The sequence below is a fragment of the Pyxicephalus adspersus genome, chromosome 4 (genome assembly GCF_032062135.1).
Source record: "Pyxicephalus adspersus chromosome 4, UCB_Pads_2.0, whole genome shotgun sequence".
Classification (NCBI taxonomy): Eukaryota; Metazoa; Chordata; class Amphibia; order Anura; family Pyxicephalidae; genus Pyxicephalus; species Pyxicephalus adspersus.
In genome coordinates this window covers 67,689,209-67,712,659 of record NC_092861.1, presented here as the reverse complement: position 1 = coordinate 67,712,659, position 23,451 = coordinate 67,689,209, and the positions used below count along the sequence as shown (strand labels likewise).

The following is a 23,451-nucleotide window of genomic DNA, read 5'->3' as shown; positions in this document are numbered from 1 at the left end:
AGTAATGGCTGGTAGGTGTATATGTATGAGGGTATGTGTACGCTTGTATAGGTGTGTATTTATGTATTTATTTGCATATATGTAAGTGTGCAGGTTTTAGCATGTGGGTGTGAATGTGTGTATGTATAAGGGTGAATGTTGTTGACATGTCTCATAGGTGTACTGCTGTGCATTGGATAGAGTTGATGGAACTATCATCCGTGGTGTTGTTAAAGTGTACCTAAACTCAAAATTATCACTTGCAGCACCACCACCTAATTCTCGGCCACCTACGAGGTTGAGAATAAATAGGAGAGCAAAGCCTCCCAGGATACCTACGTCAGGCATCCCGGGAGGCTCTTGGGCGCTCCTTCTGCGCATGCCCGAGGTGCCTCTTTGCGCAAAAAAAAAAATTTGCCGATCTCACACATGCACAGTGAGATTGGCAATTTTTTCTTTTCATCCTTCGTCATCCGATCTCGCGCCTGGGTCGGGTGACGTAGGATGAAGAACCTGGATGAAGGATACACCCGGAGTGATCGGACTGCCCTGTAGGGTTAAAGGTAAGTGTTTTTTTTTTTTTTTTTATATAATGTATTATATTTATTATAATAGTTCTAGCTTTACACAATACATTCATACCATAGAAGTAATAAAGATAAAGGAGACAGATGGAAAGAGAGAAAGAGAAAGAATCATGGATCATGCAATACAGTACATCAAGATAAATGATATTGATGGTGTGCTCTGCATGAGAGAAGTTGGTGTCAAGGTCTATTAGCTTAAGGTTACTCAATAAACTACAGAGCAGTACTTTGTGCTGGAAGGTTAAATACACAAATCCAGTTTACAAATCGCTGTAATAACCACAGCTTAGTGAACAATAAAAGCTGAATCTGAAACTAAGCTTGTCAATGTCTACAATATGGATATAAATAGAGTGCTGCAAGGGTAAAAACCCTGTAGCTAGGGCAACTTTGTGACAAAAAATTACACTAAAGCCACAGAATTGTCTCATTATAATAGAGCTTAACTAGATGTGAAATGCAAATGCCTGTCAGCTTTAAAACAAGTCTTTTTTTAATAGAATAAAAACCTAAGATGATGACTGTTACCAATAACAGGCTACTTTAGTAGTTTGGTAGTAGTTAGTGGATGGTAAATATGATAAATATTGGGCACTCCTAGGTGAGAATGTTAGCATGAGCTGTTTATGTCAATTTATCAGTGTTCCCTTCAAAATGCTCCAAAATGTGATAGAAACTTGTACGAGCATAGCAAACACTTGCATGCATGTTTACATACTCTAAAAGCTCTAAATCTCTAGGAATTTTAATGTGCATCAAAAATCTAGTTCCTGCATTTGAACATTGCCTGCAACCTTTTAAAGGATTATATTGGTCAGGGAGGCCGCCTATCACAAGGACTTACCAATAGTGAAATAGTGAAGTACAGGTGGTGGGAGGTGTTTTTATATTATACTGTTCTTATACAGGTTTCAAACTCTTTTTAAGGCTTTAAATGAACAGGTTAACTTTTGTGATTACCAGTAAGTGTAATTTAAATAGTTTCTCATATTAGATATATTCAAAAGTAAATTGTGTTTATCACTTCATTATTAAGATATCTTCACTGTAAGACCTGCAAGTGGGGACTAAATGAACAAGTGTGATATTTACATGCTGTGTTAGTGCTCAAATACAGTGGTAAAGGGTAATTCAGTGTTAAGTTAAGGGTTAAAATTAAGGTGAGGATTGTATAAATGTTGAGGTCATGTTAAGGGTTAGAGGTTACCTTTCTTGGCTGGAAATCTTTATTGTGTTCAAAGTACATTCAGTTAAGATGTGATTATAAAAGAAACCAGAATAGTAAACTTACCCAATGGGGCGGGACACAATGATCTCTACTTGTGGTTCAGATTTTGATTGTAAGATGATATTGTAAACATCTTCATTTGTTGCACCAGGTAAAGGTTTCCCATTCCATTCTAAAACCTCGTCACCTTAATACATGAGAAAAAAAAATCATAAATAACGTTCCGTAACACAATTCATACAGGCATATATGTGGAGAGCGATTTGGTTTACAAAACCTAAGCATGAAGCTTTGTCCTAGCTTCAAAAAATCATGTGCTTCATGAACCATTATCACTTGCATTGCTAAACTGTAAAATTCTATATATGTAGGTGTGAATATTTAATGTGAAACATATGTAGACCAGTTCACTTTTTTTCAAGATATAAATTGAAACCAATATCCAGGAATGGTGCATTTTTAGATGTGCTAATAGGGCAAAAATGGCAGATAGTGTTGTATATTGTTGAATAAAATATAAAGCATTTGGATGAAAAAAGAACTAGTTGGTATGATATAATTTCAGCAGGATAGGTCAAAAGCTTCAAGGTTTAATACTATTACCCACAAGCAAGATTCATTAGCAGGTAGACAGCATGCTTCATATTTAAAAAAAGATTGGATGGTATCTGGGTTGCCTTTTGTAGCCAATTGCTTTATTATCATAAAATAAAACTAATATTCCTAAGGAAAGATCAAAAATAAAAACAGAAATATATTGCAATGGTCAACAGAGGCATTTTAGTTCCCTCTGATATACATCAGATGCCAATGGTTATTTACATCTATAGTTATCAATCTGCCAACCCCCTGTAATTGGTTTTTGGATGAAAAGAAAACAGCTATTCTTGAGTGGACTTAATGTTTTGGTACGATTTGCTTTTGGTGACTTGTTCTCTAGCTATGGTAAATTTATTACTCATACATGTTCTGATTAAAGTAATTTGTATTATTTGTATATTGAAGCAATATGTATTACCTCTCAGAGCATGGGAGTTTTGTGATAAGCACTGGTGTCTTCCAGCACTGGATTTGTGTATTTGATGAAACCAGAGCAAAACCCGGATTATCTTTACATCTCATTGAGGTGACCCCCCATCATCCAAAACCTGTGGCAAACTGAGTACCTTCTCTTAGTAATATTGAACCTTTCCCTCTGACAGTGTGTGTAACTCCCAGAACACTCAGAGCTTCATTTGTATGGTAAATTAAAAGAAGAATGTCCTTGTCCTCTCCAGGAAACACAGCTGCATGTGAAAGTATCTATTATAAATTAGGCCCACTGAGAACTCTGGGTTGTAAACTTAGATGGAGTTTGGACTAAAGAAAATGGTTCAAATGTATCTTTAAGTATTGTGAAATATGCTATGTAAATGTAATTGCACACAGTAGCATACTCATTTTACTGAACAAGAACATAAAAATAATACAATTAAAAAATGTCTTTCAGTCCCTCTGAGGTTTTGAGCAAATAAGTAGAAAAAAATGACTTCAGGGATAATGATTCATATGCACCTGGTAAATACACCAAGCATAAACATGTCAAATTATTAAGTACTGAAAGATTAATCTGTCTTTAGCTGTGGTTTGTAAGGCACTATTCAATACATCCTAATATATTAGCATAGCTTGGTTCCTCATGTTGTTGTGCCTCTCTAATTATTATCATGTGAATCACTATGATCTTGTGGGCTGAGAGACCTTTTTAGCTTTAATTTAAATGTGAAAACTCTTTAATATTTGTTCTTTTTTTTTTTTTTTTTTACCAGAGTACAATTTAGAATATAGGCAAACCAAGCTTCAGTCTAAATGCTGAAGCAGCAATACTAAGTGCATAGGCAGCACCTAGCAAGACTAATTTGTTAGCTATAGATATGCACACCAGAAAATATACAGACCGATGTCTCCTAGGAACAACTTTTATTAAAAAATCATTTGTAATTTCAATCCTACAAAGTACAGAGAAAAAATGATTAATGATTTTGTGATTAATGGGTTTGTATCTTAAAAATCAGCTAAGCTAATCCAGAAATCACACTATATGTTCCATTTTCCTTATGATTCTAACTGAATATATTGTACAATAAATGATTATTTAGGAAGACACATATACGTTTGTGCATTACTTTAAGGTACCTTTTCACATGAATACATTTTGTGGACAAATGTTGCTAATTTATAAAAATAATTCACTTTCTCCACATTTAACATAAATTGCCATTAGTTTGATTTTCCAATATAGCAAATGACCAGACTGATCAAGAATAAAAATACACAGGTAGGATCTGAAAAAGTCATGTTATAAAATGCAGAGAATTATATTGTATGTAATAAGCTGTGATCTTTAATACAAATATTGGTTTACATAAAACTAGAGAAAGTGATCCAATTCACTGATTTGGGCAAAATAAATGCTACAGCTATGAATAAACAAATGTAGGTAAACTAAGGTTTGGCCAATTGTGGAATATTCTGTACAAGCTTTCCATTGCTAAGCATTATAGCTATACTACTGTACACTATGACCCTTGTATCTCAAAAGGACCAACTTTGACCTAGAAAATATGCAAAACCATAGTATGCATCCCAATACTAAACATTCTTTATTTATTGAAAAAATATTGAAATAATAAGGACATCGAAATGTATTTCCAATATTGGTAAACTGTGGGAAACTGTAGAGACCTCATGGAGAATTTTAATACCCACGAGTTAAATATGTAACATGACACAAAACCTTTTTTGAAATACCTGCTCTTAAATGGCCTACGACATCTGCAAGGCTACCTTTCTTGACTTTGGTGATGAAGGCACCAAGACGTCCTGTTTCAGTCATTTTACCTCCAACTACCTGAATATACAATTTACAAACACTGTGAGTAAGCGGGAAGAAAATATAAGTGAGATGAACAAAACAAAAATATACCAGCACAAAATTGTTTCATCTGAATATCTAGTACCTTAGCTAACAATGGAATACGTGACATATATACTGTCATAGCTGCAAACCCTTTACCTTTACATTGTCTTTCTACAAAGAAAACTAGTGATCTAAATTCAGTCGTGCACATGTCAAAATATACCAATAAAGATATTACCTACAGACAATGCAGCAAAGAAGCAGCGCAGTGAAATAATTCTTTAGGTTTTCTAGCTTTTACAGACAATTATGGATTTTAAGGGTAAAGGAGGATAGTATGAGTACTACCCCAATAGTAGAACTGGCAGACATCACGATTTTATCTGACGTAATATATACTTTAAGGTATGCTAGCTACTCTTGCTTATATTGTATTTTATAACAACTTGAGTACAGGTAGTACCCAGGTTAAGGACATCCGACATACGGACGACTCCTAGATACAAACAGGACTTTCCTGCTCCCTCGTGTGCAGGATGGAGGCTTAGAGGGGGGTGGGCGATTTGCATGATTTGCAGAAGAAATTTTTTGCTAAACACAGCTGAGGTTGTAGGTGATCTTAAGGACTGAGCTCTTTCTGCAACCTCTTGTAACTCTTTATTGACCAAGACAACTCTGCAGTTGGTTCATTTTGCATATCAAAGCACAGCTTGCTCCAGACCTTAATGAATGTCTAGGCTCCATAATTTTATTTTATTTTTTTTTTGCTTTGTTTGTGATTAGCTCACAGTGAGGATTTTATACAGTAACTGACACCATGCTGCCTAATAATATCTTGAGACAAACATCGGTCCTAATTGCATTTAATAAAATAATGTACCTGTTCCGACTTACATACAAATTCAATTTAAGAACAACCCTACAGTGCCTGTCTTGTATGTAACTCGGGGACTACCTGTATACAAAAGGGCATAGTGTAATAAGTAGTCCTATTCTGCACTGTTGCAATGAGGGCCTGTCATTTTCACCACCACAACACACACAGACAGGGCAGGAGGCTTACAAGCTTTTAGGGGTTAGTTTCCTTAAAACTGATATTTTCGTTTTCAGAACATAAAGTGAGTTTAACGGTAACTGCAGCATTTGAAGCTACTGTGCCCTGAGGCAGCCAGCAGGATCAAAAACAGTAAAGAAATGCTGAGCAGGGGGCATTTTCTTCTTACTTTCACGTTACTAGCCTCAAACAGCACTGTACACATTTACATACTATTTGTGTTAGGATCACTGAAACACTGACAAGGTAAGCCCACTATTAGGAAAGGGCATGCAATTTTGCAGTCTGATCGGGCTGCAGTGGTGCAAACACAGGCAGGGTCAAGTGTTTAGAATAGTGAGATGCCACAGTAAAGCAGAACAAGACCCACTGACTTGTATTATTTGTGTCTGCTGGAGAATAACATTGCCCCTATATCTGGGGGGGGTTAACATCCTTAATAAAAAGGTGAAGCCCTCCCCTTCTGTCTTTATCGCTGCAGCAATTATGGGAGCGCCTCCCAGGAAGCTTCTAGCTGTTCCTTTTGCACATAAAAAAAAAAATGTGAATGCGCAGTAAGATCTGCACTCTTTTTTGGACGGCGTGGGACCTGACCTATAAAACCTCCGGAGGGATTGAAGGATCTGTAAAAGTAAGGGTAAGTGAGTGAGTTGTTTTTTGTTTTTTTGTTTTTTTTTTAGTTAACTTTTGCTTTGAGCAATTAGCAATCTGAGCCTCTCAGGTGAGTTTAGTAGATACTAATAATCTTTTTGGCTATCTGCAAGGGTGGCATTCTTTCCACAGACCAGCAAATTTAGAATACATTCTATATACTTGTCACTACACTAATGTAATGTGATTCATAGATATAGTAAATACAGTAAGGGTTCCCTAAGACCTGCAAGGTAATTTAAGGGGTTACCCCATGGTAGAAAGGTTGAGAAACAGTGTTGGAATAACTTACTTTTATGATGCCCACTATGTCTCTGTTGGGAATATTGTAGAAAAACGTACATATATTTTGGTTATGTAAATCATGTTAATGTCTTGTTTTTACTTTTATATATTTTTTTTAAATAGTATAGGTGTCTTTCAATTAAAGATGGAGTATCGCTATTGTTTGCCAAATTCTTCTCGCCGTGTATAGCTATCATCTCTGATAAGTAAAGAGTGACAAGGGAGTACACTAAAAATATTTTTGTATGAAGTAAATGGCATTTATATGATTTACATTTTTCTTTAGTTTTTGTATCTGGGATCCTAATGAAACTACAGGAACATTAAGGGTGATATGCTTACTTTCAGTCCCAGAAGTGCCCCTGATTCCTTCGGCATACTTGTTCTCTTATTAAGAATAACACGTCCAATTAAACGATCTCCCTCCTTTGAAGGCTGCCAGGTAACAGGATGCTAAATGAGAAAATTAAACACAAACACAGAATATACTTAGTGTTCTTTTTTTTTGTTTCAGCAATCAATTCAATAAGTATTTTATCTCATAGTGACATGTGTGATTGAGCTTGATAGTGCACCAATAATTTAATTTAAACATTAGTCTAATTTAAACATCTGTTGAAAAAGCAAAACATACATTTAATAGCTATTGAAAAACATCTATCATCAATCATAATATTTTGACATCACCGTGATTAAATACCACATGTTAAAATTTTGCATACATAAAATAATATTGTTGTCTTGATTTTACATGGGGCTCTAGTACCATTCCGTCTCTTGGTATCCACCCTATATCTACCTTTCAGATGCTGTATCAAGTAAGTTATCCCATCTGTTTCCACTAAATTCATGGAGTCTTTGACAGATGGTTTAAAGTCCCTGCCATCCAACTTTGGGCAGATTGAAGCCATCAATAAAATATCCATTTTGCACACCTCCTATCTTGATTTTACAAAAAGATCTCAAGGTATTACATTTTTTTTTGGGGGGGGGGGGAGGCATAGGGTTCACAAAGCTATACTCCACACATCAAGAACATTAGGTGGCCTGGGAATTCCTAATTTATCTTTACCATTGGGCAGCTTAGCTTAATTCAACTACCAAAACGTGAGCTGTTACACGTTCCGAGCCAGTGGACATAAGTGGAGACTACATAAGTGGAGACTTGTTCCCACATAGAAGATTTAGACTTTGATGTGGATACCCCAGATTTAGACCACCTATAATTTACTTCTCTCTCTCCTATTTTCACTTGATATAACATGGACACCAATAATAACAGACCTTGTATTCCCCCACGCTCATTCTACATTGTTATGGAGCAACCTGGAATTCATCATGATCATGGACAGGTTTTATTGGTGGATAAATAAAGGCTTTCTAACAATAGGGGATTTTTTTATGGGGACAGAGGTTAATAACTTTAACTTTCTGATCCCAGAATCCAACATTCTCAACCTGATTTAATAGAGCTTGCCAAGACTGGAGAAGAGAGACTATCATTTGTGAGGCTGGGTGTTCTAGCAAACTTGGAATTCATTTTTTAAAAACATTTTCTATTAGTTGGTAAATGTTTTCAATCCTGGACTAAATCCTTTCCAGGTTTGCTGGATCACCCAAGTTTACCCATGATAGTCTGTCTTCCCCAGTCTTGGGCAGCTTTAATGAATCAGGCTCTCAGTGAGAAGAATATTTCCAAAACTGTCAGCTCTTCTCCAAACATACTAGGGACTAGGGACCCCCCCTTATTAGACAACTTCCTTGAAACCTCTTGAAAGTCACTTGAAACATTCAAGGACCAAATTTCAATCCTATACTTATTGTTGTCCATACCTACTGGTAAACTTTCATATATATGTTTATGGAAAGATAACTTTTGTTTGTCTTTGGACACTGAAGACTAGAAGGAAATAATGTACAACCTTTTTAAAATCTCTCCTAATATATGATAGAGGAATCTAATTAGTACATTGTATTATATTGGTACAAAATACCTGACTGAATTTCTAAACTATTTCCATGGTGTGGTAAAAGGGAAACAAAGGTTCACTATTAGTGGTCTTCAAAAAATATGCTTGTGATCCAGTGGTTTAATTTTGTTCAAATGCCAGTGCACTAACCAATGGTGGACTAAATATATAGGAAGAAACTGCAAGCAAATTGATGCTTGAAAAAGAAATTGTAAGAACAATTGCTTAATTGCCAATTAACAATTGCCATAATAAATGTCTCCACAATGTTTTCTTTTATAGTAGCCCCCAATACATATTTAATGCATACAAAAAGTGCTTCTTGTAACAAATCTTTTGTAGGCCATCTGACCCCTTAAATACCTATTTGCACTGCTTTTTCAATTTAGTGGGCTTGTACTAAAGTTAGCAGATTTTAGACTAGAATGTCCAATTTATTTTCTCAGTTACCCAGACCTATATTCCTAGAAAACCAGAGACAACTTTATTTACCGAGATTGATTTACCCCCCTCCCAAACCTCTTATGCCATGAATGAATTATATATTCATGGCAGCTCATAATTTTATAGCCAAATGCTGAAAGACAGTCACACTCACTCTAGATTTAGTCACACCTAAAGTACACTGGACAATGATCATATAACATGCTATATTTATAAAAAAATCTTAGGGTATTTCTGAAGACACAGGATTCAAGGATTTTCTTTCTATACTAAAGGCTGGTTATCCATGAACTAGAGGTTGATGAGTTTTTTTATTTAATTCCATATTTTATTTGGCCTTTGTTTGTTTTGTGTGTTGAAACTATTTGGCATTTGCAAATGTTATTTTTCTTCTTTCCTTTTTTTAGTTTTCTTTTTCCTAGGTTATGCTCTTTTATCTAGCTGCTTTCCCAAGTTTTGTAATGTATTTTGATAGACGTCTCACTTTGACATCATATTCCTCTGGTTCAAATGAGTGCTACAATTACCATTACTTTATAATACTGCATAGTTCTCCCCAGAGGTTTTTAGCCGGTTGCTCCGCCCGGCTGATTTGAATACCCCGCCCAGCTCTCGGCAGCTCTCATCCTGTAGAACACTGAAACAATAAGAGGTTACTGGCTACCCATGGCATAAACAACTGGGTGCACTAAATTTGCCGTGTTTTGCCACACACCCTTTTTTACCACCCGGCTACAGCTTCCTACCACCCGGCTGAAAAAAATTTCTGGGGAGAACACTGATACTGTGATGGTTTATTGTTCTCAAACATCGTATATCCTTTTTGGAGTTTGAATTATGATTACTACTAACTACTAAACACACTGAAATACAAAATAATATTATTGTCTGAGTCAGGTTAAAATGTAATGATTGTACAAGCAAGGTACACAAAGTACACACAACCTGCACATACTGCACATTTTATTGTATTTATAAATTTAGTATTCATGGTATTTATTTGATTTTTTCTACATGTGCTTGTTCAACTGTACATTGATTTAGATTTCTATTTGTATTAGTACATATTCCATCCATTTTCAAATATGTGACAAAACTGTTTACTCTTCGTTTCTTGAATACATGGCTAATATACAGGCTGTACATGGCAGTGTTCACAGTCAAACACTGCCATACACCAATTAGTGGAATGGCTGACAAGGTAATTCTGTATAATCCTATTTATTGCACAAGAGGGACTTCCTGAATGATTAGACTCTAACAACCTAAGGTATTGGAGAGAAAAGGAACCTGCATTATGTGAGCAACACGATAACAAGCAAATCAGGGGACAGAATTGACCATGCTCACAATGCTGTTTATACCTAAAAAAATATTTTGTGATGATTAAATAACTCCAAGCAAACATATAAATATATTTAGTTTGTGTTTCTCAGAACCATCATCTGGGTTAGCCATTTTTCTTGTTCCTGTACTGAGTAAAATATATGGGCTGCCATAGCCACCCTACTTACTAGTTCTCTCTTTGTATTAATGATGAGTGTGTTTTTTCTTGTTTATCATTACCACTCCTGAAAAGTTTTTTATAATTAAACATATTTTCAATGCAGTTTCTCAGAAATCTACTACAGCCAGCTCTACACGGCACAGCAATTCTTCAGAATCTGCTGGTTTCTGCACCCAAGCCCAGTTCACAGACCTGCTTTCCACTTTAATAAAAAGCCCATACTTTTCTTGCCCAGATGCTGTTCTGATTAGAAGAAACAGTAAATGCAAATAAAGTGGATAGGTAAATGAAACTTATAAAAACAAATTTATTCTTTTTTCTTACCGAGCCAAGGGGGGATGTGTCTCTAGTGTGCCATGTGGCAGGGTCTAACCAGTAGTAGTCCAAGTCACCTGTAAAAATGTACACATTGGCTTATGAAAACAGATATGTGTGTATGAACAGCTAGTAAAACATTACAGTACATCACAAGTATTTTTTATATATACAGCATAATCCATTCAAATTAGACCTTTAACTGGCAGTAGTAGATGTGCTTTAAAGCAATTTGTATGTTAGGATTTTGATTGGTGTCCCACAAGTGATTTTTGGGGCATCAGAATATTTAGGAAAATATTCATATGCAAAAGATTTAAAAAAAACTATTTTTTTATCCCCAAATAAAAATAAATTTACCCTTTGGATTGATTAACTAAAGGCGAAGATGTGTTCACTCCAATCATATACAAGAAAACAATCCTATATTTTTGTTTACATTGTAGAAGGACGGGTTACTAAAGTGAACACAGATTTGCCTTATTTGCTAAACCCTGTAAACATTATCTTTGCCTAGTTAAACTTCTGTATATATTTTTCAAATCAACATTTTTTGTCCCCTTTGGGAATAGATCTGATAACTGTCAATATGTAAATAGAGGTGGGTTTATGGTCAACATACTATTAGGGATCAGTGGCTAAATCTAACAGAGAAAGTTTTGCGATTGTACCCTAAACATAGTCCCAATATTGTGGTCATTTTCATAGCAGAACTTTAATTTTAGAATACTGAAGAATAGGTAAACATTTGCTTTAATTATGCTCTGCAAAACCATAACTCAGACTTAGGTATATTGATATCATCTTTCAGCCTACAGACAAATGCCTTATTAAGAGAATTACCACCAAAAAATAGTATAGAATGACTTACCTTAACACAATAATCACAGCATAGGTGCCAACTCTTTCCTACAAAAGTTTTGCCACCCACTGGTTGGACTAGACTTTCATTTTCATTCATTAGACTTTCAAATTCAGAACTGTAACATTTTTAAACTATATCTATAGCAATATTTAACAATTGCCTTTGCATACTAATTATGCTTCCCTGTATTAGGTTCAGACCTACTAGTAAGAAGTCCTCCTTCTATCCTCCTGTCATCTCCGTGAATTACAGATGTTTACTCTTTATTTTCCCTTGTCTTTTAAATTGTCATAATTACAAATTCCAGAATATAAAAAAAAACAGTATCTGCATTTTTGCAAAATTCAATACATGATTTATTAATATTTATTTTATTATTACCCAGAATCTGTCTTTGTATTAATTAACATTCCAGTATGTTCCAAACATCAAATTAAACTGGCAAGGTATATTAACATGAGGAGGTATAGCAGAAACTGCAGTGGGTATGTAAACAAAGTTTGGAATAAATTGTATTTAATACCAGAATAAAAGGTTTTTTTTCATTGTTACAATTATTTATTTTGTTATAATTTTTACAATGTATTAAAACAAAGAATTATATGAACAAACTTCAGCATGTTATTTTAATAAATATAAACTAAAAAGATAATGTATGACATTTAAAGTACAGTGACTAGTGGAAACTAAAGAGACATCTGTTCACTGGAGTCAAATCACGAGAAGATGAACTTGGTTACTAGTGCATATTGCTAAAAAAAAAGTTTAATGGGGTATAAGAAATAGTGCAAATACAGTACAAGAGTTGTATTTTTATATCAGAATACATGGTAATATATATATCATGCATTTAGGTAAAGCATATTTATAAAACATAGAATCAGAAATTCTCTCAAAAATTCCTCGATGGGAATCTTCCAAGTGCTTCAATAGCAGCAACTTATTCCCACAAGTGAATGTTTGAGGAAGTCAGATTCCCTGTTTTATAAATAGAGCCCATAATGTTTGAAATATTTATAAAAATAACTACACAGTGAGGTTTTTTAGATTCAGTCTGTGATGTCATCTCTAACGGTGTATAAGCACTACTAGAAAATATTGCTTTAAAATCAGGAAGGTAAAAAAACAATTGCTCACCTAGAGTGTAAAATCATTAGGCTGCTCTAAGGATCATGATACTCCTAATAGCAGATTTTCAAATGACTGATTTTCATTTACTTAAAACTAAAAAATGACATATTTATGCAAATAGTTGCTGTTATTAGTTGTAGAGAGATTCTTCCAAGCACTGTCCTATGCAAGCTATCCCCTTCATTTAATCACACAGTACAGAAATAGACACTCATTGCTTTACAATAGGCTCTTAAAATGTACTAACCACAGCATGATTGGGGGGACACAGGACACTCCAACTGTCTTCTGCCAAACACAGCAGCTAAAAATAACCCAGACAATCTGCATGAATTTTTTCTGGGGAAAATACCATCACTGTGTTACAAAGTGACCAGCATACATTTCCAGTATAAAAGTAATAGCAGAGATTAACCCTTCCCAACATGCACATACAGGATGAAGGAACGACATGCCACTGCTTGTATGTAGCCCTCCTGAGAAATGTAACATAGCGTGCAAGCTTATATAGGACATTTTATACACAGAACTTGAAATCCAAAAACTATCAGCCAGGCAAATGTTACTAGACTAGATATGTGACCAGATACCAATCCACAGAGATATACATAAGTGTAATACATGCTACTGAACTAAGAATGTCTGCAGCATTCTTCCACTTAATACACAAAGCTTGTCCTATCTGCAGTACCACACTGGATTACCTGTCCCCGTGTGCAATGTCTGGAGCAAAAACTGGACAAGCCCTGAGAACATATCACAAGCATCAGTGAGCCCATAAACAGAACTGCTGACAACAATGTGGCTGATGATAGTCCTGCTGGGTGTCAAAGCCTCCAAGCACCAAAATGATCTACAGATGTGCTTAGATAAAAATCAGCAGCGGCTGCTCTGTTTAAGGTCTGAGCCAAAATACTCTGCAGTGTCCAACATCCCAAAGCACTGAGGCCGTAGCTGCCATATACACTGTGCTGCTGTCATCAAAACAAATCTCTGCAGCGGATTGCCCTCATTGATTACCACATTAATCAATAGCTACTCAGTGCAATGCTAACTAGATTTCGGTTTCCGCCGCGACAGCAGGCCCAATGAGTTCAGAATTAACAGTTTTGTGAAAAGGGATGCAAATGCTGGTCATTTGTAGAAAGTGGCAAGAAATTAATTTTGCACCCTATAAAATGGATACCTGGGAGGAACTACGCACAGGCTGAGCAAGTGCAAAAAATCAATAGCAATGCTGCAGCCATCATTCCTGTTTAACAGGTTATCCTGGCTCTTATTAAAATACTTTTCAATTCAGCCACAGCATATAATAAGAATTTACCTAGGGCCCCTCGAAAACACGGTTACTGAAAAGGAGTGGAAATACAACCATATCTCAGCCCCATTGAGTCAAACGATAGCAAAAAAACTATGCCTTAGATTATGTATTATTAACATTTAAAAGCAGCTAAGGTGACTTCCTGTGCAACCAATAAGATCCACTAATGGTGGAGGAAGTGTGCAGTACATGCTGAGCACATTCTATACTCATATACATGATCAGGTACAAAGGAGAAGCAAACAGACATACACAAAATCATTACTGGGCACTCACCACCACTATGTATTACTTATGTGAAGATTTACATTAAAATACAGCACAATGTACCATAAAACATTTCATGGGGTGTTTAATTATTGCAATGTCTCCAGGGGTGAATGTGTGGGGATTTCTAAACCTCAGTTGTTAGCATGAGACCATCATGAGTATGTGATCTGTAACACTTTATAAAGAAAAGATCCCACCCCAACTTCCTGCATAACAAATGGAACATACCAGGCCATGAACACTATATGCAGGTCCTGTTGACAGGAAGCATCCTTGAACATACAACCAGTATTACCAATATGTAAAATGACTTACATTTTTAACATTCTCATCTATTACATATATTAATATGATAAACAGGCTTTTGCAATAACTTTTAAATTCTAAATGATGCATCCCTCGCCATCCTTGCCAAACATTTTATTTGCCAGCTCACTAAAACACTGCAAATTAAGATAATTGAAATGAAAGTACATATCTGGTTAAAACTTTTTATGGGTTTGGAATTGAGTGGGGTAAAAAATTTGAAAGCTTGCTGGGCTTTTACTGCTAAATGAGGCTCGATGGTTTTCATTTACATTCTCTCCTACTGAAAATGATTTTTTCAGACAGGATGTGGGGGTATATCTCCAACAGTACCACAGAATGTGTTTTTTATTTTACAAAAGTAGAGTAAGTCTGGAACCCATGTCTGATCAACTAACACAAACATTTTTTTGCTGCTAAGAAATATTCACCATAATTTAAATATAACTATCTACATACACACACTGGTGATTATTCTATATAATGGAGCATAATTTATATTCTTTCTATTTTTTCACTTTTATTAGCATCTCATTGTTCTTTTAGCCAAGGGGAAAATAGGGTTGTTTTTAGTGACCTCTAGTGGTCAATAAATGAGAATATCATGAAAAAAATCAAACATTCATAAAGCATACGAGCAGCTGCAATGTAAGAACCAGGCTGCTTGGCAGTAGATTATTATATGACCATCTATCATAAGTACTTCAGAGTTCATGCACGTTTCAAATGCACTTCCCAACTTTTGGAGACAGTGAAGAGGAACATGTGAAGTCTAAAAATACGCAGGCAAATTATACACCCCTACCACGCCTTTATTTTTGAGGATCTTTAAAAAAGAGTATTAAAAAATTGTGAAAGCGTTAAGTGATTGTTTTCACTTTCACTCAACTACTTTCCTTTTCTATTACAAAAAAAAAAGAATAACATTGAACATATTTGACTGTGTAATTTGACAAGAAACCGATAACTTCTATGTTATTTTCAAATTACAAATGTGGGTGTTACACATAATAATTTACTATCAATAAATCCGTGTTCAGAATAGCACAAATATTACTGCACTAAATAGGCACAGATGGCAGAAAGAAGCAGCATTGCCGTGTGTTTTTTTTTTGGATGCCATGCAGTTTCATGCATGCATTCATACATGCCATCAATGGCCTCTCCAGCTTTATGCACTCACTTTCTCCCATTTTCCCTAATGCAGAGATTGACATCATACACTTGCTGATGATATATCAGAAAATGCAAAGCCAGATCATGAAAAAAGGATCAGGATCTACTCTCCAGCTATAATACTTTGAGATACAAACGCATAAGTATGAAACTTAAAATTACTGAATTAAATTTTGGCCTCTAGGTTGTCCAGGTTCCTTCCCTCTCTCATCCATGGGGATCAAACGGGCTTTATTCGGTACAGACATGCGAGCGACAATACGAGTTATCAACATTATTGATATTATTAATAAACGGAAGACACCGTCCCTGATACTTAGTCTGGATGCCGAAAAGGCCTTTGACCACCTCAGTTGGCCCTTTATGCTAGCCACCCTGATTAAAATAGGCTTTGCAGGTCCCTTTATTAAGGCGATTGAATCTTTGTTTACAGCCCCTTCGGCCTCAGTCAAACTGCCCCATGCTTCCTCCGCCATGTTATCTATTAAGAATGGAACGAGGCAGGGGTGCCCATTGTCGCCCCTGCTCTTCGCCCTGTGCATAGAGCCCTTGGCAGCCTGCATCCGCTCCAACCCCAGTATACATGGGGTGCCCGTGAAAGGGAAAACATACAAGCTTTCTCTGTATGCAGATGACATTCTCCTGTCTCTCTCCCAACCGGTTACCTCTCTCCCTAATTTATGGAGAGAACTTCAAGAATATGGTGCAGTCTCAGGATTTAAAATTAATTTCTCTAAAATGGAAGCATTACCTCTCCACATCCCCTCATCGGAACTGCAGGCCCTACAGGACTCTTTTTCCTTTACCTGGCAGGAGTGCTCCCTCCATTACCTGGGGACCCAAATCACTTCCACATACTCCCAATTGTACTCCCACAATTTCCCCCCGTTATTCCGAGAGGTGAACAACTTTTTATGTAAATGGAAAGGTCATCCTTTGTCGCTGCTGGGTAGGATAGCCTCAGTAAAGATGATGCTCCTCCCCAAAATGTTGTATTTATTTGAATTGGGAGCACCGGATATTCACAAATACTACCTGGCGGCCCACCTGAGGCACCTCCAGCAATGGACATCCCCGTATCCTCCTAGTGTTTGTGTAGAGCTGGAGGAGGAATGGATAGCCCCTATACACCCCAATGCCATACTGTGGAGCTCCTCCTTACTACTAGCGGAGTCGGACTTAACGGCACCCATGGTATTTACGAGGAACATGTGGAGGGCCTGCAAGGACAAATTTGGTCTGGCATCCTCAGCCTTGAGGTTAACCTCTATAATTCCTTAACCCACAAATTCCAGATAGTATGTCTGGTTCAATGTCTGGCCCTTGGAAGGACAGAGGTCTATACCAAATCAGACATATCTTGCACCCAATTGAGCGGAGGTTGCTCTCCTTTGCCAAGCTAGGTGACAGAGTGGAACTGCCCCGCACCTCTTTCTACGCCTACCTCCAAAAAAGGCATTATATTTTGTCACTCCAACCCACAGCCACCTTCCAGGCCCTTACTGACTTCAAAAGAATATACATGGAAGGCCCACATGCCAAAGGAACGGTCTCTACTATATACCGTCTCCTACACACTTCCACACAGGGGGACTCAAAAAAGTTTGGCTATATGCTCAAATGGGAAGAGGTTCTGGGTCGGTCCTTATCCCCAGAAGAATGGCTTGACATCTGGGAAGCAGCACACAAAAGTTCTATCTGGTAAACTAGCAACTCATATTCTAGTTGCAGCACGAACACTGATCCCCTCCAGATGGAAGGCGACTACACCTCCTTCCATGGAAGATCTTTATGCGCGGATCCAAGAGATTCGCCTAATAGAGTACCTCATGGCGCTCCTTAGAAACACAGTGGCTAAATTTGAAATGATCTGGGAGGCTTGGGATCGCTATTATGCTAATTTGCCCGGCTGATCCACTTGGCGCTTTTCTTGTTTGCTAATGTCACAATACCTTTTCTTTGTTCCTACCACCTCCACATTTTAGGATGTTTATGTTATGTGCTATGTCTGGGAAATGGTTATCGCACCCTTGAAACTCAGATATGTTTTGTTATGGTTTAAGAATGTTATTTCCCTTTTGTGTACTTCCTTTTTCCCTTCTGTACCCTGTTAAAATTTTTAAATAAAAATACAATTTCAAAAAAAAAAAAAAAAAATTACTGAATTAACTATTACTTTACCAATCTGGATATTTTTTTTAAGGTCAGTGGGGAAAAAAAAATTATAGCTAAAAGGGTCAGAATAATAGCAACATAACCCGCATGTTCACAAGGCAGTCTCAATGTTTGTCCAGATTACTTAGTTTGAAATTTAAAACATTATTTTAGGGAGTTGCTTAGGTCTTGGGGTTCAGTGCAAGGAAGTTAAATGTTAAAGTAACGGTATAAAAAAAATGGTCAGGCCTATTGAGTTTTTCCTTTAAATACCAGTATTAAGTTCTTCTAATATACTCAAAGTTTTGTGTTTCTGCGTGTGTTTGTGTTGGGTGTTAGAAGGAAAGCATTCGATCTAAATTGGATAAATGTCATAAAAAAACAGCTGAAATATGGATTTCATTAAAATTGGGCATAAGTACAGAAAACTACACCTCTTATATGTTGTACCGTAAGGACAGTAATGAAAGTATTCTATTGACTGTTTCTGTATGCTAACATGTACCACTTATATTTGAAGAACTGTATCAATTATTAAAAAAAATATTGTAAATTACAAAATATTTTAAAATGGCACATAATTCTCTTACCTTTTTCACTGACACTTTCACTTTCTATTTCCACATCTTCACAGCTGGTGTATTCAGGTGTTGATGCCCCTTCTTCTTCTGAGCTACTTACAGACATTTGTCTCCTTTTTCCACCTCTTTTAGATCGATGAGGTTTTGGTGGGGATGGCCTAACAGATTCAGATTGATCTGAACTAAGTGAATCATTCCTTGACATGGTCTCCATCTTTTCACGGTTTGCTTTTCTCATTAATAGAGCTGAGCTGGGGTCTAACCGACTTTGTTTCTTAAAGGAATCATGGTTTTTGGAATCTACATGTTCTGGGGGTACAGGACTGTGTCTGGGACTTGGAGGGCTGTGATTGGATACTTGTTTGGACTTTGAAATTGGTCCATCGCCATTTCTATCTATTGAATATGACTGCTGACTTTCCAAAACGGTTCTTTTATCTTGGTTTCCTGGCACTTGTGAGTTTTTTCCTAGTTTGTTCTCAGGAACTTCTGCTTCATCCAGTTCTGCATGGGGTAGGGAAGCATCACTGTGTCTCCTTTCATGCCGTGCCTTTGAAACCTTGGCATGTATACGCATTTGTTGCTCTTCTGGCTGTGGTTTTACAGGATATCTGGCTAAGTTAGGGTCACTCCTATACCGAGTTTGATAGTCATCATCCAGCCTTTGTTGATCATCCTCTGTATTTGCTCCTTCCTCCAGTTTTTCTGGAATGTCTTGAGATCTTCCTTTTCCCAATTTTCTTGTCTCTCTCCTTTCTTTGTGTTCATCAGGATACGCCTGACCTTGTTGGTTTGATTTCTGGACTCTCTTGCGTTCCCCTTTTAGGACTTTTCCATTCTGTTCTGATACTGCTACAGTCTTCTTCCTAAAAAGTAATAAACCAACAATGTTTTTACAAAAGTATATTTTAATTCTTGTTTCATTATTAAAAAAAAGTTTATTGACTTAAAGAGATGTTTTTCTGTGGAAAAATGATCAAAGCTTTCCACACAATTGACTAAATTTTGATACAGAATGTAGTGCGATCATTTCTACTACATTATTTCATCTTTAAACTAATGTGTTACACAGTTTCCGTTTCATCATTTCCTCCATCATGTATAAAATGTTTTTGCAAATGTTCACACACAAATGCTATTTTCTGAATTTAAAGGACAAGGAAAACATTAAACTTGGCAAGTTCAAAAGTCACCCTTGGTTAGCAATTAAACTTTTCATGTCATGTCTCCTCTGTACAGCATACTACTGGAAGAGAAATTCTAATTTTATCTCCAACTAAATCTTTACTTTGGTTTTCAAAAAGTATAAATGCTCAATCTTTAAGTTGAGTGAAATCTTTTTAGCTATTCCAACAATAATTTCTCTGTGTCTATTTTCTATATGTACATGAAGCATACAGTTTATACAAATTATTTACAGATAACAATCAATTTTTAGATGCTGTTGTTTGCCACAGTTGTAGATGTGGATTTTGTACTACATATCAAAACACTGTTGTAACACCACAAATTTATAACCTTACTTTCTTTTTTTTACCTGTCTCTTGGTGGTTCACTTCTTGACCTTGAAGATTTCTGATCTTGAACTGCAGCTGGTAGTGATGGTTCTGAACCGTTGTTCCTATCAGATTGTAAACTAGGTTCTGAGGTGTCTTGGGAACCTGCTGTTGCAGCAGTACTTAGAGGAGTTTGAGATCTAGATCTCTCTTGAAGTTTTGCTTTCTTTTCTCTTGGCGCATCAGAGCCAGGACCTGTACCAGTATCACTTAGTGTTCCATCTTGGCTTGCTGGCTCCTGTGTCCCACTTCCAAAAAACCATGCACCTGATTTTGTAAGAATTTCTTGTTGTTTTCGGCACAGATTGCAAACCCACATAACCTAATTAAAAAAACGGGGAAACAGTATGAGTCAGGTTTTGAAATATTTTATAACTTTATTTATGAATAAATGTATTAATTGAAAAACTTTAATGTTTACACCAGGTATGTACCCCTATTTGTATATATTAGAAGCTAATGTTTTGTAAATCCCTAATGCTTCACATAAGGCTACAGTGTGCAAAAATCCATTGTGTTTTAGGAATGGCACATTCAGATACGGTTACATCTTTTCTAAAGAAGCCATATGAAATAATGCATTATACAGTTCCTCTGTCTGAGTAAATTCTCATTGCAAAGATGCCTATTGACAAAGATTGATTTATGGCCATTCGTTTCTCGAAAATCCAAAGCTGCAGACACATCCTTTAACTAATTTCTATTGTAGGAAAAGGAATACAAGATGTCAGAGCACAGTTCTGCTGCTACTGCTTACCTCCTGCTACCTGTACTACTGTCAGGACTCCAGCACTGTACAAAATGACAAGCAAACAGAATCTACACAGAAACTTAACATTCCACATAGAGTAGTACTTATGCTTAATAATGGATGACTATGATTCTTCTTTAAAGCAGATGGATGTTGTCACAAGAAGTAAAAACTATAAAAGTAATTTTTTTTTTTTTGCACCATGGTACATTTTGGTCAGGTGTTTTGCTAGAGTTTGTTACAATGTGTACATTGTTTTCACGTTGTGCCTTGCAAAGAATATTGATGGTGAAAAATATCTATAAATCAATATTGGTTGCACTTAAGGAACTTGGTGGAACCACTTACTATCTTGTCAATCTCAAATGTTGTTTTTCGTTATAATTACCTATGGAAGATCTGCCACACTGCCTCTGTTTTGTCTTGATAATCTCCATATTTAAAAGTTAAACATAATATTAGTGTAAATATAGCTTGGTTGGGGAGGGATTAGGAAATCTACCCATTTAGGGCAAAATGACAGGTTCACTTGACAGCTGCCACCCACTAACAATGATTTTTCCATTACTTCCCAGCCTCTCCATTTATTTTTCGGAGGCTTGAGTCAAATCTTAGTTCCTTGTTGAAGCTTGCATAAGATTAATGACCTTCTCCTCGCCTCCACGTGACACTTTTTAGGTCTTTCAACAAACCACTCTATAATAGGAATTGGAGTATTTTTGAGGGCTAAAACAGATGGCAGACAGATTCTCTTAAGACTCACAGTAAACAGTAACAAATGAAATCCACATTTTATTGCCTTTTCGTATTTGGCTATCGTTGGGCAGGTACGTCAAACAACAGTAAAGCACAATGATGTAATCCAATTGTCAAACAAAAAAATAATTACCAGCCGGCATCTGCTTTCCCCGGCCTCACATCCCCAACACTCTTATCGCCAGGGGAAGCAGATGCCCAGCATCACTGGAGGACGCCACGGGCGTCTGGAAGACGCTGCAGGAACATGGGGACCAAGTAAGACTTGAAACTCCCTGGCAGTTCCACCTCGAGTGTGGCTTGGTAAGGATAATTCACCCCAAGCCACACTCGGTATTACTGCTAGGGAGGTTAAAGGAATAAAAGTATCTTGAGAAGCTCAGGCAACGTCTTAGCACAAATGTGAACATGTAGACAAGACTAGGCACCACCTCTCAGAATTTTTGATGAGATTTTGTTTCACCCACAAACAGTTTAGAGCAGTGGTCCCCAACCTTTCGGACCTCAGGGACCACTACATGAATAATTTTAAATTCTACGCATGTGCGGGGAGCGGTGTGTCATACAAAGGGGAAGAAACGTCCCCCCAGAGTGACGTCATGATGCCAGAACCCGCACACTCTCCCATCTCAGGCTCAGACCAGCTTGCTAAACATTCTGGGGGGACAGTCCTTCTCTTGACCCTACTGATCATGCCCCTGTAAGGACACTACTGTCCCCCCAGCATGTTTAGCAAGCAGGTCTGAGCCTGTGATGGGAAATCCTGCAATGGGAGATGAGGGCGCACGAGCCAGGTAATTTTTCTCGCAGACCACTGGTTGGCGACTGCTGGTTTATAGACAATGGTGTTTTGTTCTTTTATGTTAATTTACTAAACAATTCTTTCTACTCTTTTCTACTTTTCTATAAAACAGGTACAAACATTCCAGTTTATTGGATGACTGAAGGATTAGCTGCATTTATATTGCAAACAGACAACAAATATGGGTGCAGGGAAGGCCAAAAAGTTCTGGCAATAAAATGGCTATAAATGGAGATATCAGTGCCTCTCTATCTCTCCTTCAGTTTGTAAATACCTTTTGATGTCCTAGTACCTGGCTTAGGAATGCCTCTTTGGTAATCTGTACCCCAAATCATCCCCCAGTATCATGTGACTGAATCACATTACAAACATTGGCCTCCAGACTGATCCTTTCTTTTAGTCTGTATCATTTGAAATAGGAAACAGATCTGTATAATCATGTGATTCTAGACAATTACAACATGATTTTACTTTTACAATATTACTAAGTAAGGGTATGTAATGTATGGCACAGGGTTTTCTAAAGTAAACTAACTCTTTGTTCGTAACTAAACCCAAGAATAAAAGTTGTGAATATATGGGATTACCAATCTTTACTGGGGCAACACCTCAAACTAGAAGTAGGTTAGATTAAAAATGACCCATAAAAGTATTATTTTACAGAAAGAGTAGTTAGGACTTGGAAAAGCTTTGAAGAAGGCTAATGAGTAAATCAGCATTAAATACGTGAATTTAAACATGTTTGGGTTAAACACAGCTATATAATCCCAATAAACGTAAAATAGGTGTACATGTAGCAACTATTTTGTTTATACTATATATATAAAATACACAGCATATATATATAAATATAAATATATACC

The 23,451-nt window shown here is 36.6% G+C and overlaps 1 protein-coding gene across 1 annotated transcript in view; it reads right to left on the bottom strand.

Moving 5' to 3' along the window:
* The window catches only part of RIMS1 (regulating synaptic membrane exocytosis 1), a gene marked incomplete in the record, with an annotated part of 182,121 nt that overhangs the window by 107,886 nt on the left and 50,784 nt on the right, over nucleotides 1-23,451 (bottom strand). Inside the window, 7 exon segments of the mRNA XM_072408512.1 lie at nucleotides 1,858-1,981; nucleotides 4,585-4,684; nucleotides 7,026-7,136; nucleotides 10,929-10,996; nucleotides 13,163-13,219; nucleotides 18,733-19,589; nucleotides 20,261-20,601. Coding sequence (XP_072264613.1) covers nucleotides 1,858-1,981; nucleotides 4,585-4,684; nucleotides 7,026-7,136; nucleotides 10,929-10,996; nucleotides 13,163-13,219; nucleotides 18,733-19,589; nucleotides 20,261-20,601 — 1,658 coding nt within the window.